The sequence below is a fragment of the Suncus etruscus genome, chromosome 9 (genome assembly GCF_024139225.1).
Source record: "Suncus etruscus isolate mSunEtr1 chromosome 9, mSunEtr1.pri.cur, whole genome shotgun sequence".
Classification (NCBI taxonomy): Eukaryota; Metazoa; Chordata; class Mammalia; order Eulipotyphla; family Soricidae; genus Suncus; species Suncus etruscus.
This window is the reverse complement of record NC_064856.1, coordinates 34,866,238-34,883,775: the sequence shown is the minus strand read 5'-3', so window position 1 is coordinate 34,883,775 and position 17,538 is coordinate 34,866,238. Positions and strand designations below refer to the sequence as shown.

Genomic DNA, 17,538 nt, shown 5'->3' with positions numbered 1-17,538 from the left:
AATTCAATAAAATGAGCATGTTATCCTGAATGCTTTCTCCATTTCAATACTCATTCAGCTTCATGGATAAAAAGCAGCTCAGAAATTTCGACTCAAAACCATTTTTAAAAGAAAAATGGGGGCCCGGAGAGATAGTACAGTGGCGTTTGCCTTGCAAGCAGCTGATCCAGGACCAAAGGTGGTGGGTTCAAATCCCGGTGTCCCATATGGTTCCCCGTGCCTGCCAGGAGCTATTTCTGAGCAGACAGCCAGGAGTAACCCCTGAGCACCACCGGGTGTGGCCCAAAAACCAAAAAAAAAAAAAAAAAAAAAGAAAAATGGAAGGGGGTACTTTAAGACAAAAAGGTCACAAAACCACCAAACTTATACAAAACCTTGCAGAAAATTCCATGACAATAATTGTTTTCAATATTAATGGATTATATGCACCAATTAAGAGACACAGAGTAGCAAAATGGATTCAAGTTGAATCCAAATTCTGTTGCCTCCAGGAAACATTTAAATAGAGCAAATACAGACTCAAAGTAAAAGGTTGAAAGATAATTTTTTTGGTTTGTTTTTTGGGCCACACCCAGTGATGCTCAGGGGTTACTCCTGGCTATGTACTCAGAAATTGCTCCTGGCTTGGGGGACCATATGGGACCCCAGGGGATCGAACCACGTCCATCCTTTAGGCTAGTGCTGGCAAGGCAGACACCTTACCGCTTGTGCCACCGTTCTGGCCCCTGAAAGATGATTATTTAAGCAAATATCTCCCACAAATAGGGAGGTTAGCATATTAATATCAGGTAATATAGACTGGAGGCTCATAAAGATTAATACAGAGAGGGTCATTTCTTAGTAATCAAGGCATTTATGAATCAGGCAGAAATTATACCCCTAAATGTATATTTAACCAATGAAAAAAGAGCTGGAAAAGTACTTACACTGCTAATAAATTTGAAAAAATACATCAATAATCACATAATAGTAGTTGGACACTTCAACACTGCTCTGTCACCTCTTGATTGGTCAACCAGTGGTAGTAACTAAAATAGCACATTATTTACTATTCTCAGACAAGCCTTTTGGTGTGTGATCAATTATTCTGGGATAAAGAAACAAGAAATATGAAGTGTAGCTATAAAAGTCTCTTTAAGAAGTTAGTGTTGGGCAAATTAATTACATGAAAAATAAATGAACTCAGACATCTTTTTAACTGTGCACAATAGTCAAATAAAAATAAACTAAAGATCTTGCTATCAGACCAGAAACCATAAGGTACATAGAGACAAAGATAGGTCGAATTCTATATGACATTAAAATTAAAGGCATCTTCAAGAATGAAACACCACCAACCAAATGGAAGAAAAGATAAATAAATAGGACTAAACTAAGAAGCTTCTGCACCTGAAAGATAATGGTGACCCAGATATAAAGACTGTCCATAGATTGGGAGAAACTGTTCAACCAATACTCATCTGATAAGGGGTTAATATCTAATATATATGTTGCACTGGTAGAGCTTAACAAGAAAAAATATCTTACCCCATCAAAATGTGGGGATAAGAGATAAACAAACTTTCTCAAAGAAGAAATATTGATCATCAAAAATTACATGAAAAAAAATGCTCCTCATCATTAATCACCAAGGAGACGAGAAGCTATCTCATACCATAGAGATCAGTACACATCAGAAAGAACAAGAGCAATCAGTGTTGGTCTGAATTCGAGAAGAAAGGATCTCTCATTCACTACTGGTGGGAATGTTGACTAGTCCAGTCTTTTTAGAACACAATATGGGGGCCAGAGAGGTGGCGCTAGAGGTAAGCTGTCTCCCTTGCAAGCGCTAGCCAAGGAAGGACTGCGGTTGGATCCCCCGGCGTCCCATATAGTCCCCCCAAGACAGGGGCAATTTCTGAGCGCTTAGCCAGGAGTAGCCCCTGAGCATCAAATGGGTGTGGCCCCCCAAAAATAGAAAACAATATGGACATTTCTTAAAAAACTATAAATTGAGTTGCCATAAAATCCAGTGATACTATTCCTGGGAATAGTATACCCTATTGACTCCAAAACAAATGCAGAAAAGGCCCCTGTACCCGTTTGTTCACTGCAGCACTATTTACAATAGTCAGAATTTGGTAGCAACCCAAATAGCTGAGAACAGATAACTGGGTAAAGAAACTAGTACATCTACACAATGGAATACTAAACAGCTGTTACGAAAAATCAAGTCATAAAATTTGGTTATACATCAATGGATATGGAAAGTATTATGCTGACTGTAATGAGTTGAAGAAGAGGAATAGATGCATAGATTTGTATTAATTTGGGGGGTATAAAAAGATTATATGGTAATATTAGCCAAATAGATAGAGCTCCTGACAAGGGTCAGGAGAACTGGTCTATGGTAGAAAGATTGTCACAAAGATGTACTGAGTATAGTTAGTGCAGAGAAAAGACAATTATGACTATGATAGAAATCATAACTTTGGGAAAGAACTGGGTGCTCAAAGGTAGTAAACTGATATGTATGATACCCCTTTAGTAATAACATTCAAACTGTAGTATCTTAAAGATAAATGGAAGAGAGAAGGAAAGAGACATAAACAGAAAAAGTCAAGGAGAAGCAAAATGTCTGCCATTTAGAAAGGCAAGGGAGATCACAGTGCGGGGGACGACTTGGGGCACTGTAGAGAGAAATGTGCATTGGTGAAAGAATGGGTGTTGGACATTGTCTGAAATTAAATCATGATCATTTTAGTTCTATCTAACTGTGATTAAATTAAAATTTTTATGTAAAATTAAAGAAAAATAAAGCATAATTTCAAAATACCCTCCATTATGTTTTGCTTTTTAGTGATCTCTAGAGGAAGATGACATAGGAGCGCTGGTGTGCGTGCGTGTGTGCGTGTGTGTGTGTGTGTGTGTGTGTGTGTGAGTGTGTGTGTGTGGTCTAAAAATAGTAAAGGCTCTGATTACTTCTAGGCTACAGTTCTCACTCTATGTAAGATGCTATTCTTAAACTTTCATTTTTGTTTCTTTGTTTTCGGACTATACCCAGTGGTGTATTCCTGTACCTGTATTCAGGAATTACTTATGATTGGCTCAGAGTACCATATTGTATATCAGAAATCGAAATTGAGTGGGCTGCATTCAAGGGAAATTCCCTACTATATAGAGCTCTGGTGCATGAAAACTTTAATTCTGATACTAATTTAATTCACATCAGGAATTAAATGCTATGCTAGGAGAGGTTCTCATCCCTGCCTTAGAGATGAAAAAGCTGAGACATATGGGTTTAAAATCTGGTGACAAACCTGTAAATTGATAAATCTGTGCATAGATGTTTGAAGCTAGTCCCTCTTCAGGCCAGTGCTGGAGCAGTGTATAGGGCAGAAGAGAAAAAAAGAGATTCAGGGTTGATGGCTGATAGCTGCAGTGAGAGGTTTGGAGCCAGGGTGCCCTCTAGAGATATCAAATGGAAATGAAGCAATATTTGTAGTCTGAAAAGAAGCATCTGAGGAGGCACAGTGGTACCATAGTCTGCTCTTCTGAGCCTGCTCTAGGATTTCTGCAACCTGGATGGGTTGAGGGCTTCATAACAGATTAAAATCTTTATTTTGAGTATTTCTTATATTAACTTAACTCTATTGACCTCTTATCCTCCCCCCTTTCCCCAAAAGTGTAGGGTGGGTTGAGAGATAATAGGACTTGATTAAGGAGTGGTCAATGGAAATGACAATGAAGGTTGCTCCAATGAATACTAAGGGGGGTAAGCCATACCTACTTCTAGGAGCAAATGCTGTAGTCCTTGCTGTGACAGTGGTCGAGGACCCAGTAAGGTTGACCTCCCCACTTTTTCTTTGAACTAGCTGATTATGCCACTTAGCCTGATGCCCCTGGTCTCTGCTATGTCACATACCACTTCAGGATGCCACCAGGCCCACATGGTTCACTCCTCATCTTGGCACCTCTTCACTTACATTCCATTCCTAAGGAGACTTTCCAAGCATCCTTTTCCCTCCACCCTCTATATTATATACCCCCTTTGCACATTGTTGTTTTTCCCAGAGAATATACAATACCCCCAGAATTTATACTTCATCTTCTCTTTGTGTCTCTTCTCATTCGAGTCAGGTAGAAGCATGGGCCCATGGGCTATGTATGACCCACAAATTCTGTGTTCTGACACTGCTTCCTAATTAAATAGTGCATATGTGTGTACAGCCCATTTGCCTTTATAGTCTTCAAATAATATAAACATCTGTAAAGCACTTGGGAGAAAATAGGATTCTATCCCTGCAGAATTTCTTTTCATTGTGTGACCCAGAACAGGTCTCATTAAACAAGAATAGCAGGGATGGAAGGATAATATTGGTTTATCAATAGCCTGAATCTACAGGTTGGAAATTTTTCCACTGGTGGAGGCCAGCTCTTTCAGGAACTAAGATGCAACCATAGATCTGCAGCCAAAGGAGCAAACAAATCTCTCAGGGGTTGAAGACAATCTCTCTAGCCCAAGGGTATACATTTGTATTTTATGCTAAAATGGAAGGGCCTTTTTACATAATTCCATCTGGAAGTGGTTGTATTTGTTCTTCTTCAGAAATGGGGCAGTGGGGGACCCCAAAGCACGGCTGAGATGTAAAGAGGGGCAGCTCTGAATAAAGGCTAGCCCCTAGCAGACTGTTTGTGACAGCTAAAAGAGTCCAGACTCTCTTTAAAAAGGTTTCTATAGAAGCAGGGCTTTATGATTCCTGGGTCTGGGGATGAATCAAGAAATGTCACTGGAACCCACATTAGAGACAAAATGTCTTTGGGAGGCAGAGCGGAAAGCTTTAAGATCCAAATGTCACTTTAGCAGCAGCCAGGTGAGAAACGGAAGCCCAAGATCGTGATCCAGAGAAGCTGAACCCGAATTAGAGACAACGAGGCCACAGAAGGCAAGATGGAGGCTTTAGGATCCATTAGCCAGTTGAGAAATGGAATTCAAGTCAAAGACAAAGAGCCAATGAAGCACAGGTGCTCTGCTTCGCTCTGTGGCTGCATGCTTCTCCATTCATGGAATGCCAGTAGGGGACATAGAAAACATCACAATAGAAACATCACACATAGAAAACAAGCACAATGATGGGGAAATTACTCAGGGCTCACCATGTTTACAGAAAAAAAGATGGTAGATCCAATGACACAAAAAGTACCAACCACTTATATTCCCTTTCAGAAAAGGCTTATAGAGAACAAATATGGAACATGTTCATAGAATTCAAAGAAAACAGAGGAAAAAACTGAACATGCCACAAATAAGAATCAAGAATGTCTGAGAGTAGAAATAAGAAGACTTCAAACTGAAATAACAGGGCTGAAAAACTTGGTAGGTGTCACTCTTTCTCTTAACTGCTGCATTTAGTCCATTGATGTTGAGAGATAGCATGGAGGTAAGGTGTTTGCCTTTCATGCAGAAGGTCATCGGTTCAAATCCCGGCGTCCCATATGGTCCCCCGTGCCTGCCAGGAGCAATTTCTGAGCATGGAGCCAGGAATAACCCCTGAGCACTGCCGGGTATGACCAAAAAAAAAAAAAAAACCAGTCTTAAAGAATGAATGGAAAAATCTACTTTAAGATAAGACAGACCACAAGACATACCAAACTCCTACCAAAAGATGACACTAAATCCTATGATCATCATTTCTCAACATCAATGGACTAAATGCAGCAGTTAAGAGAAAGAGTGACAAAATAGATCAAAAAGATGATCCAACATTTTCCTGCCTACAAGAAACACTTCTGAATAGCCAGAACAAACATAGACTCAAATTCAAAGGTTTGAGGACAGTCATTAAAGCTAACAACTCCCTTAAAAAGGCTGAAGTGGCCATACTAATTTCAGATAACACAGACTTTAGACTTAAAAATGTTATAAGGGAAAACTATGGACATTTCTTAATAATTAAGGGATATGTACAACAAGAAATCTTACTCTTAAACATATATGCATTAATGAGGGATCAGCAAAATATTTTAAATAATTACTAAAAATCTTGAAGGAAGATATCAATAATAACACAATAATAGTGGGAGACTTCAACACTATCTTCTTACCACTTCACAGGTCAACCACACTGAAACCTAACAAGAATATACTACCACTAAAAGAAACAATGGAAAAAAATTTCCTAGTGTATATATATATGGCTCTCCATCCCCCAAAACTGGGTAATTCCCCCAAATAGACCACATGCTAACCCATAAAACATACCTACATAAAATAACAATGACAGAGATTATACATACTACCTTCTCAGATAATGATGCACTGAAAAATAGAAGTGAATAACAAACAGACACAGAAAAAACATTTTAACACCTGAAAATTAAATAATTCACTACTGAACAACCAGTGTGTCAGAGACAAAAGAAAAAAGAAAATCAAAGGATTCCTGAAAACAAATGAGAATAAAGAAACAAACTGTCAGAATCTGTGGAACACAGCAAAATCTGTATTAAGAGAAAAATTTATAGCTTTGCAAGCATCCATCAGGAAAGAAGAAGGAGCCTACATAGTGACTTAATGTCACACCATACAAAACTGGAAAATGATCAACAAAATAAACGAAAAATATGAAGACATAAGGAAATAATAAAGCTGAGAGCAGAAATTAATGAATGGAAAATACAAAAAATAACTGAAAGGTGTGGGGGAAATGAAACTTATTTACTGCTGGTGGGAATGCCATCTGATCCAGTCTTTCTAGAAAATAAGATGGCTATTCCTTAAAAAATTGGACATTAAGCTCCCATATGATCCATCAATACTACTCCTAGGGATATACACTAGGACCACTAAAACACAATACAATAATGCTCTCTGCACACCCATATCCATAGCAGTGCTATTTACAGTAGCCAGAAACTAGAAACAACCCAGATGCCCAACAATATATGAGTGGCTAAAGAAACTGTGTACATCTATTAAATGGATTACTATGCAGCTGTTAGAAAAATAAAGTCATAATATTTACTTATATCTGGACTGATATGGAGACCATTAATTTGAATGAAATAAGTCAGATGAAAAAAGATAAGCATGAATAGTCTTATTCATATGTGAGATTTAAGAACATAAAAAGCAGTGTAATAATAATAATACCCAGAGACAATAGAGATGACGGCTGGAATGACCAGCCTATGACATGAAGCTTACAACAAAGAGTGGTGAGTGCAGTTGGAGAAATACCTGCACAAATAACTGCCATGACAATAATAGAGAAATAGAATCCCTGTCTCGATAACAGGCAGGGAATGTGAGAAGAGGAAAGTGGGGGACAATGGTGGCGGGAATGTTGCATTGGTGAAGGGGAGTGTACATTTTATGGATTAAACCCAATTATGAACATGTTTTTTTTTTTTGTTTGTTTTTTGTTTTTTGTTTTTGTTTTTGGGTCACACCCGGCGATGCTCAGGGGTTACTCCTGGCTGTCTGCTCAGAAATAGCTCCTGGCAGGCACGGGGGACCATATGGGACACTGGGATTCGAACCAACCACCTTTGGTCCTGGATTGGCTGCTTGCAAGGCAAACACCGCTGTGCTATCTCTCCGGGCCCTGAACATGTTTTTAACCATGGTGCTAAATAAATAAATTATATATAAGAAGGAAAAAGAAGAAAAAGTCACTGGAAACAGATAGGTAGAAGAGAGGGTCCATAGAGTAAGGCTTGATCTATGCTCCCACGGGAAGAGTTTTCAGTGATTCTAAGCTATTGCTCTTACTTTGGGGATTTGAAACTAGCAAAGGAGAGTCATGAGTTTCTCTGAGCAGCTGCACAGAATGAAGATAGAATTAGCAGAGTTTTTTCTTGCAATAATAGTTGCAAGAACTGAAGAAGCTATAGAAAGCCCCCCTAAACATACAGGCATAGGCGCATAGGGCTCCTTTGCCCAGTGGCATTGGGGCAGCATCTTGGCAATTCCAGAAACCCCAAGGTAGGTGTATCCAAATAATTTATCTGCTGTAGAGGAAGACTTCTACAGTCTCAAAAATAACCTGATACATGAGTGGATGGATGTCAGTGATTCCAGCAGCATAATCAGATGCAGTGTTCCTTTTGCATGAAGAACTGATCCTGGATTTGAGCCAACAAGTACTTTAGTATCACCTGGGACAAAATCTCTTCATGAGTTTTACATCTTTTACATTTTGTCCCAGCTACCAAGGACAAGGTCTGCCTATAAAAGGCAGCCTCATGGGCAGTTCCCTATGAACACACCAACGACTGTACCAAGACTGAGTGGGATCTAACAGAACAAGTTTTTCTTATTATTAATTCAAGGAGTCACCCAGATCCTCCTCATCTAGCTCCCTGGAGATGGGGTGCAGAGCTTTCCAGAATATCTAATACTCACAAAGATTCTTGAGTTGTCGCTAAGATGGCTCCATTAAGAAAGATGAGAATAATGACCAAAGGTAATAGAAACAAAAAGAGGAGAAAGGGTCCTTTGTAGGAAGCTTGCCACAGCAGGAGGTGCTGGTTAGTATAGAAAAAAGACATTATAACAATAATATGGGGAAGTGGTCAATTTGGATGAGCCTGGACGCTGAAGTGGTAAAGTGATATGCACAATACCCTTTTAGTAACGGTATTGCAAACCACAAAGCCATTAAAGAAAAAAAGGAAAATTACCTGGTGAAGGAGGGAACCTGGGGACATTGGTGTAGGGAAGAGGACACAGATGAAGGGTTTGTGCTTGATCACAGTATACCTGAAACTCAGTCATGAGTAACTTTGTAACCTGGTAATAGTGCATGCTGATTTAGCAATTATTTTAAAAATAAAAATGAAAACACACACAAAAAAAAAACATGAAACCCGAGAGAAGATGAATCAAGTCACCATGTTCAGATGTGGCTGAGGCAGTGGCTGATGGCAGCTGCTGAGGATTGTCTTTGTCATCAATTTGAGGAGGGAGAGGAGTGATAATGAGTGACACATTCTAAGATCAAGAATGGTCCAGAGGAGGAATGTTAGTTGAAAAAAATAACATCAATGAGCTATTTATATTCGCATGCAACATGGGAGACAGTAACGCACCAGAGGGTGAATCTGAGGCAGGTTCAGACAATACACAGTGAGGCTAAGTTAGCCACTGTTGAGGGAGATAGAGAGCTGCAGCACAGCAGGCAAGAGGGGTTTCTACTTTTTCAGCTGCCCATAACCTAAGCTATTTTGACTCATGCTTAACTCTTAAAGACAGAATTTCATGTGTGCTTTCTTCCACTCGTTTTTGCCCCCTCCCCCATGCAGCTGCACTTCTCCAACTTAGAGCCAAGCTGCTCTGTGACCCTGACAGACACTCCTGGTGAGATTGGTGGGCAGGCTCAGACAGGTTCAAAGGGCATACTAAGTTCCAGCAAGCAAGTCCAAGAAGAATATGCCTGAACCTGCCCCGTGATTTTTTTTTCAGAAATGTCGATAGCTGTATCACTCAAATTTTGATTAGTTCTATGAGATGCTCAGCCATTTTACAATATTGTGTAAAAGTGCTAATTACCATTTATTTGACTAACTCCATGGCCATTTTAGACAGAATAAGAATGCTGCATTACAGAATTGGTCTCAAACGGACTTGCTTTTATGATTAAGTAGAAGAACAATGACAGCATAAGAGCTAGCAAGTATATACTGTAAAGCACTATATTATAATATGTTAACTAAGAAATTCAGGAAGAGCTAAAGAAAAACTAGGGAGCTGACAGGTGTCCCCCCTTCTTTGTTGTTGTTGATAAACAACAACCACCACCAGTTCTGAAACTGACTCACCTTAGTGCCAGAGTTGCCCATAATTTACTTCATCCTCATTTCTATATATAAGATATAGAGTTCTTCTCAGTGAGGATTCATCAATATCTGTGTAGAACAGGGTACCCTTCCCTTAGTGCAGCCAGTATACCATTCCCATATGTAAGATGTAGAGTCCCCATCAGTGAGGATTCATCAATGTCTGTATAGTACAGTATATACCCTGCTCTTAGTTCAGTTAGGCCTTCCTATCAATGATCAGGCTAACATCTCAACTTTCAGGGCTCACCTTGTCAAAACAGCCACTGTCACCACAAATATTATCTAAGTAATTCCTCTCAGACTATGACTTTCTTTCCCAAACTTTTAATTTTGGGTACTTTTGTCCAGATTCTCTCCTGTGATATATATATATATATATATAGATAGATAGATATATATATATATAAAGTTAAGGATTATCAAGGATATGGGACTAAGATCCCTAAATTGGCTCTACATGAGAAGTCAACTTGGAAGAATTTAGAGGCTCATCCTCCTTACTTGCAAGTTCAACTTCAGAAGCACAATATTCATGAATCCATGAATGTATTTGAGGACCAAGAAGGGTGAAATATGAAATAAAATAGAGGGGAAGAAAGATGTTCATTCTAATCCAGAAGTTCTGATAGTCTTCAAAATAAACAAAACAGGACCTCCGGTGTGTGCTGGCTTTTGAGCCAGGGAACAACTCTGAGCATAGTTCAGCCTCCAGTCAGTTCCTGTTTTCAGAACCTTGTCTGTACGGATACTGGTGATAGCACAGAAGCCTAGTCAGCCCTGAAGCACATCAATACAATCTATCTGCTGGACAGAGATCTTCTAGAACAGAAGGGGGAAAATAGCAAGGAGGCAGGTTCTGGAATACTGTGGAACAAGATGGCAAGTAGAGAAGCAGGGTAGGAAGATAGCCAAAGTTCAAATATCTGGTATTATAGAACACCAAAAGGGTGAGGAAGCAGGAGAGTGTTAAACAAAGAGAGAATTGGCACCATCACTCAGTAGGCCAAGGTCAGTGCTGAAGACACAGATAGATGGTAGTAGAAGCCTTGCAGCAGAAGAGAGTATGAGGAACAGGGTGACTCTTGTAGCCTTCCAGGGAGTTAAGAACTTCTAGAGATAAGCTGCCTATCAGAAAACAGGCTGTTGGCAGCATGCAGCCAGGTCAACACCAGGCCATTTTGATACCATCTGTTTCACTGTACCTGCCCAAAAACCCGGGACAGAGAAACAGTACCAGTAGGTGAGGGTTATACAGACTGAGAGCTCTTTTTCTTCTCCACTAGGACTCTTGCTTGAAAATATCCTCTTACCTGGGGAGGAGATGATACTATGTTGGGAATTGATACACTGTGAATCAATCCTCACTGAAGTCTTATTTAAGATAGGGACATATATGTGTCCACATTCCTTCATAAACACTGGGTTCCTCTTTAGATACAAACAACATTCTAAGCAGTGCCATTTGACCAGGCAGTCAACCACAGTCCCTTGCTCTCCATTGGCATACCAGTCTGGCTTGAGTACAAATCCTGGAAAAGAATCCAATTCACTCTGGGTCTCAAATATCTGCTTAGCTCCCACAGGATTTTTTTTTTTTTTTTTGCTTCCCAGGACCTTTCCTGGTTGGATGACAGTTTATGCAGCTTCTGCTTCAGACAACAAGGTCTTCAAGAAGGATTTGACATGGAATTGATGATAATCTCAGGAAATACTGTTTGTGGTCCCAGGTGTTCCACAGCTGCTGGGAACCCAGCAGTGGGTTTCTGAGTATCCCTGGCTGTGCTACACACATTTGCCATTGTGCTCCAGGACAACATTATATATTCAGGGCACTGCCTATGATGGTGCAGTGTGTGGTAGAGCAAAGTCCTTACCCAGAATTTTGTTTTTTTGTTCTACCATTTCTCTCCTAAGAGAAGAGTCAGTCTCCTAAATCCTCCAGGGTCATGCAGTGTCCAATCTACAGAAATGCACAAGGACATTGGAGAACAAATTGTGCACAGGGCAGAACTGAAGGTGGGAAGTAATACAAAGAATTACTTTGAATTATAGACATACCAAAGAAGTAGAAAAAAGGGAAGAATGACTGGCAAAGATATATTAGCTTAGAATTCTTTAAGTCTTTGGAGGGAGCTCCCAAAGTTCACAAAAAAAATGCAAACAACACCAAGATACACTCTAATCAAAAAAGCAAGTACTGGGGAGAGAGAGAGGAGAGAGGAAAGAGAGAGAGAGAGAGAGAGAGAGAGAGAGAGAGAGAGACTTGCTAAAATCATCAAGAAAGATGTGACCTCAAATACAAGGGAAATAATCATAATAAATGTCTCATATAAAATATAGAATAAAAAATCCCCAGCAGACTGGACAGAAACATAGTAGGGAAAAACAAACACTCAAAGGCAACTACAACTGAGAGCTTTTCTTTAATAGACTGTTGGGAGGAGAATTAGGATGAGGACACAGCAGTGGAGGGAAATGTGTGATGTGGGGATTATTTACACATTAACAGTATCGTAAAACATGTTGCCTAAAATAAAACAAAATTTTAAAAGCAAAGAAAAATTCTTCAAAGTAGCATGTACTAAACTGTAAAGTTGTCATTTAGATTTAAGGGAGGGATAATAATAGTCTAAGGCAAATAAGAGCTGACAACATTTGCTACAAGTAAACCAACCCTGAAAGAAAGAAGTGAAAGGCTGTCTATAAAAAGCACCTGTCAAATTGCAAACCATAAAACACTACACAGAAAAATGGCAATACATTCCTTTATATCAGTATTCTTCTGAATGTCAATGGACTAAACTTTCCCCCCATAAAAAGGCATAGAGTGGAGGTATGGATCAGGAAACAAACCCCAAATTTCTACTGTTTACATAAAATGTTCTTTATTTCATTAGTTAAAGGCTCAGAATGAAAGGATGGGAAACAATTATATAAGCTAACAGAAAGGCAATAAAAGGGATCAATTTGCAATTTCATCATACCAAACATCTTTTAAGCTACACAAAGTTGTAAGACATTAGATGGGCACTACTCTTGATTTCTCATTGTCAATAGAACAGGATATCCTGATGCTCCTCAACATATATGCACTGAAAGAAAGGGCAACAAAATTTATAAAGATGGTGCTCACAGTACTAAAAGGGCACATAGATAGAAGCATAATAGCACTGGAAGACTTCAATATTGCACTTTTGGCATTGGTCATATCAACTAGACAAAATAATAGTAAAGAATTAAGATCCCTAAGTGAAGAACTGGAAGAGCTTGGGTTATCTGACTTATATAGGGTTTTTCACCCTAAAAAAGTTAAATACACATTCTTCTTTAGTGCATATGGCACATTTTTTAGGAAAGACCACATACTAGGATATAATGAAGACACACGAAAGTCACAAAACCACATATTTGTCAAGCATCCCCCAGATCACAATTCCGTGAAGCTTGAAATTAACAATAAAAAGAAGATGTTAAGAGCTCTAGTACTTGGAAACTAAATGAATGATGCTAAATAACACTTGAGTCATAAAGGAGACCAAAGAAATTGAATATTTCTTGAATTGTATAAAAATAAATAAGAATAAATAATTATATATTATATAATATGACTTAATATAATAAAAATAAATAATAAAGAAACAAACTTCCCAAACCTATGAGCACATAGCAAAGGACATAAGGAGAAAATTCATAGCAACCCAGGCCTACATGTAAGGCAGAAGAAAATGCCTAAATCAATAGCCTCATAAAACTTATAAAAGAAAAAAATAATAAAACCAAAGCAGAAATATATGACATAGAATTCAGGAAAGCAATAAAAAGGATCAATGAAACCAATAGTTGATTCTTTGAAAGAATAAATAAGATAGTACAACTTTTAGCTAAGATTCACAAGAAAGAAATACAGTAAAAAAAAAAAAAAAAAAAAAAAGATCAGGGAAGAAAAGGAAAGTACAACAGATTCCTTAGAAATACAAAAGATCGGGGCCGGGTAGGTGGCGTTGGAGGTAAGGTGTCTGCCTTGCAAGCGCTAGCCAAGGAAGGACCGCGGTTCCACCCCCCGGCGTCCCATATGGTCCCCCCAAGCCAGGGGCGATTTCTGAGCACATAGCCAGGAGTAACCCCTGAGCGTCAAACTGGTGTGGCCCAAAAACAAAAAACAAAAAACAAAAAAAAAAAAAAAAAAAAGAAATACAAAAGATCAGGCCAGAGAGATAGCCTGGAGGCAAAAGCGTTTGCCTTTCATGCAGAAGGACAGTGGTTGGAATCCCCGTGTCCCATATGGTTCCCTATGCCTGCCAGGGGCAATTTCTGAGCATGGAGCCAGGAGTAATCCCTGAGCACTGCCCGGTGTGACTCAAAAAACAAAAACAAAAACAAAAAAGAAATACAAAAGATCACAAGAAGTCCTTAAAAATAATTATATGCTGTTGATATAAAGAAATACAAGAAGTAGATAAATTCTTTGAAGTATACGATCTTCCAAAATTGAATGAAAAAGAAGTAGAAAACTAAATATTCAATTACAAGCAAGGAAATTGAAGCTATGATTAAAAATTTCCCCAAGGAACAAAAGGTTTAATTCATATGGGTTCTCTGGTGAGTTCTATCAAATCTTCAAAGAAGAATTATAACCTATATACTCCTCAATACTGAAGAAATTGGAATCCTCCCTAACACCTACATGAAATCAAACTTGCAAAAATACACAGAGCAGACAGATATGTTGATAAGAAAGAAAATTTTAGATCAATTTTAATGATAAACATTGATGCAAAAATTTGGAACAAAACAAATCTAATAACGTAGCAGAAAGATCATACACTATGATCAAGTGGAATTCATACCAACAATGGTTTAATATCCACAAATAAATTAGCACAATAAACCATATCAACAAAAAAAGATATAATCATATAATTCTATAATTCAATGAATAAAAATCTTTTGACATAGCTAATATTTTTTATATTTTTAAAAAATTTCTCAACAGGGTCCCGAGCGATAGCACAGTGGTAGACCATTTGCTTTGCACGAGGCTGACCCCAGGATGAACCTCAGTTTGATCCCTGGCATTTCATATGGTCCCCCAAGCCAGGAGCGATTTTTGAGTGCCTGGGTGTTGCCCCTCCCAAAAAAATTCTCAACAATACAAAAACAAAATGAAACTTCCTCAAAATAGTAACTACCATTTACATTTAGTCTTTATGAAAAATGAGCTTAGTTCATCATGTGATATAAAATTAGACTTTCCAACAACAATTTGGGGAGAAATTGGATAATTACAAGCAAAAGCAAAGAAAAATGAAATTGATTCAAATCTATCTTCCACAAAAATCAATTCTAAATGGATGAATACCTTGAGATTAGACCAGATTCTATAACATAAACTGAGAAAATACAGGCAAAACACGCTGGAATCTGAACTTCAAAGGTATTTTCAATGATATGATTTTATGGGCAAAAATAACAAAACTACACTAACAACTAGCATGACAATCTTAAAGAATGAGAGCAGAATGCCTGTCTCAAATACAGGTAAGGGTGGGGAATGATGGAGGCAATTGTGGTGGGAATGTTGCACTGGTAAAGGGGGGTATTCTGTTTATGACTAAAATCCAACTATTAACATGCTTGTAATCATGGTGCTTAAATAAAGATTTATAATAAAAATAACAGAAATAAAAAAGTAGGACTACTAATATTATGAATTCCTTGCCATATTGATAAATATTTGAGTTTTTCAAATTTGTAATCACCAGAAGGGAGTTTATATGAAATCTCTTATATATTTCTTTAAGAGTCTTCTTGGAAAATAAGTTCCACTTGCTAAAATTGTCTAAAGTTCAGAACTTTTACTTATAAATTACCATCCAAGAGGTATTCATGCAAAGTACTCATGCATAGAGTAATCCAAGCTATACTCATACAAAGAACATATAGTTCTTTGATTTCCAGCCATAGACCACCCTCACCTCATAATTTGAAGCACTTGATCAAATAGAAATTATTAAGGGAGCTGTGAGCCTTATAAATATTAGAATTTATATGTATATGTGTGTATGTGTTATGTGTATGTACTTATTGTTTTAGGGACCCCAGAATATCAGGACCAATTTATTCATAACAAATGTGAAAGAATCACTAGTCTCGAATGTTTTCAGAAGACCAATGAAATAGTAAGAGATGAAGATTAAAAAGACACAAAGATCAAACTGAAAAGAAACTTAATCTTCATATTAAAATATTGTTGTGAGCCACTAGAATCAGCAAGCAATGTTAGAAATGTGGCTGGACCTCAGTGGTCCTGCTAACTTATGAAGTGTCCCACACTGTGCTGAATGAAGTACTGTTATTTGAAACAGACTCAAGGCACAAAGGAGTGGATGGCTGTTTAGAGAAGATAGCCTTGTCTATAAGTTTTGGCTCTCCTGCTTATTCGGTGACCATCCCATCCCATCCTATTCTCCATAAAGTGCATATTACATGGTTTTCATTTCCCAGGGTTGTTGTGGAGATTATACAAGGAAGTACTTAGAAGTGCTTGGCAAGCAACATGCATTCAGTAAGCATTGGCTGAAATGACTTCTGTGGGAGAACACCAGTGGCTAAGATGAAACACAATCTCAGGAACATATGTAAGTGGATTTCCACTGACAGATAGAAGTATTTACTTATACACAGACACAAAGGCATGTGCACACAATAAGTGTGAATATTCACATTTATTCAAACAGCCTTTGGGGAACAAGGATTTAAAAACATCCTTTGATATTCACCGAACATCCGCCTATAATGTCATTTAATAGTTCTTCATTATAGAAAAGAGACAGAAAATTATTAGACCTCAAATAATCCTTATCTTTGCTGTAGAAATTTGCAGTTAGTCAAGAATTAAAATAATCCCAGAGTCTCAGAACTGGCCTGCAACACTTTCTTCCTACCTGTACAGTGCCAAGGATATATTGTCTTTGGGTTTGAGGACCTTTCTTCTATAAATGAAAACAAAAGTCCTTAATAGTACCTGGAACAATGAGTATAATTTTTCTATAAAAAATGGGGCAAATGCATCAATTTCATGGGGATGACTTTAAAACCACTCAAAACTAACCAAAAAAATTATCATAGCACTGAAATGAAAACCCATTGCAGTTTCTCCTGAATTTAGATTCATTTAGGCGAGACTCTTTGAGGGACTTTCAAAGTCAGCTGATCTCTGAACAAAGGACAAAAAGACAGAAGTCAGATGAAATGGTCTTACCTCCACATATAGGAGGGGAAAGATCCCAATCTTGTCCCCCAGCATCCCTTCTGCCCAGTTGTCATCCACTCTTCTGATCACAGTCAGAATTTCATCCTGGAATTTCCGGAGCCCACCACATGTACAAACATGAACATACATACACAACAACAAACAAGAAAACAAAAACCTGGTTAGTGGTATTGAGGTTAAGAAAATATTCTAGGTAATGACTTAGAAGATGATTTCTTATCAATTCACAACCTGATATTGACACACTCAATCTTTGCATCTTTACCCAAGATCTGTCTTTTTGTTTTATTCTCTTCCTCTTATCTCTCTTGTGTAGTAGTTATATCTGCATAGATTCCCAAATGAAAATTGTGGTGATGTATAATAAAGATAAGATTTTAAAATTCATGTTCCTGGAATTGAAGAGATAACACAGGGCTTAGGATGCTTGGCCTGGCACAACA

General features: G+C 38.1%; 1 protein-coding gene across 1 annotated transcript in view; it reads right to left on the bottom strand.

Moving 5' to 3' along the window:
* The window catches only part of SH3RF3 (SH3 domain containing ring finger 3), a 351,630-nt gene that overhangs the window by 73,331 nt on the left and 260,761 nt on the right, over window positions 1-17,538 (bottom strand). The window contains 1 exon segment of the mRNA XM_049781320.1: window positions 17,084-17,179. Within this exon segment, the coding sequence (XP_049637277.1) occupies window positions 17,084-17,179 (96 nt within the window).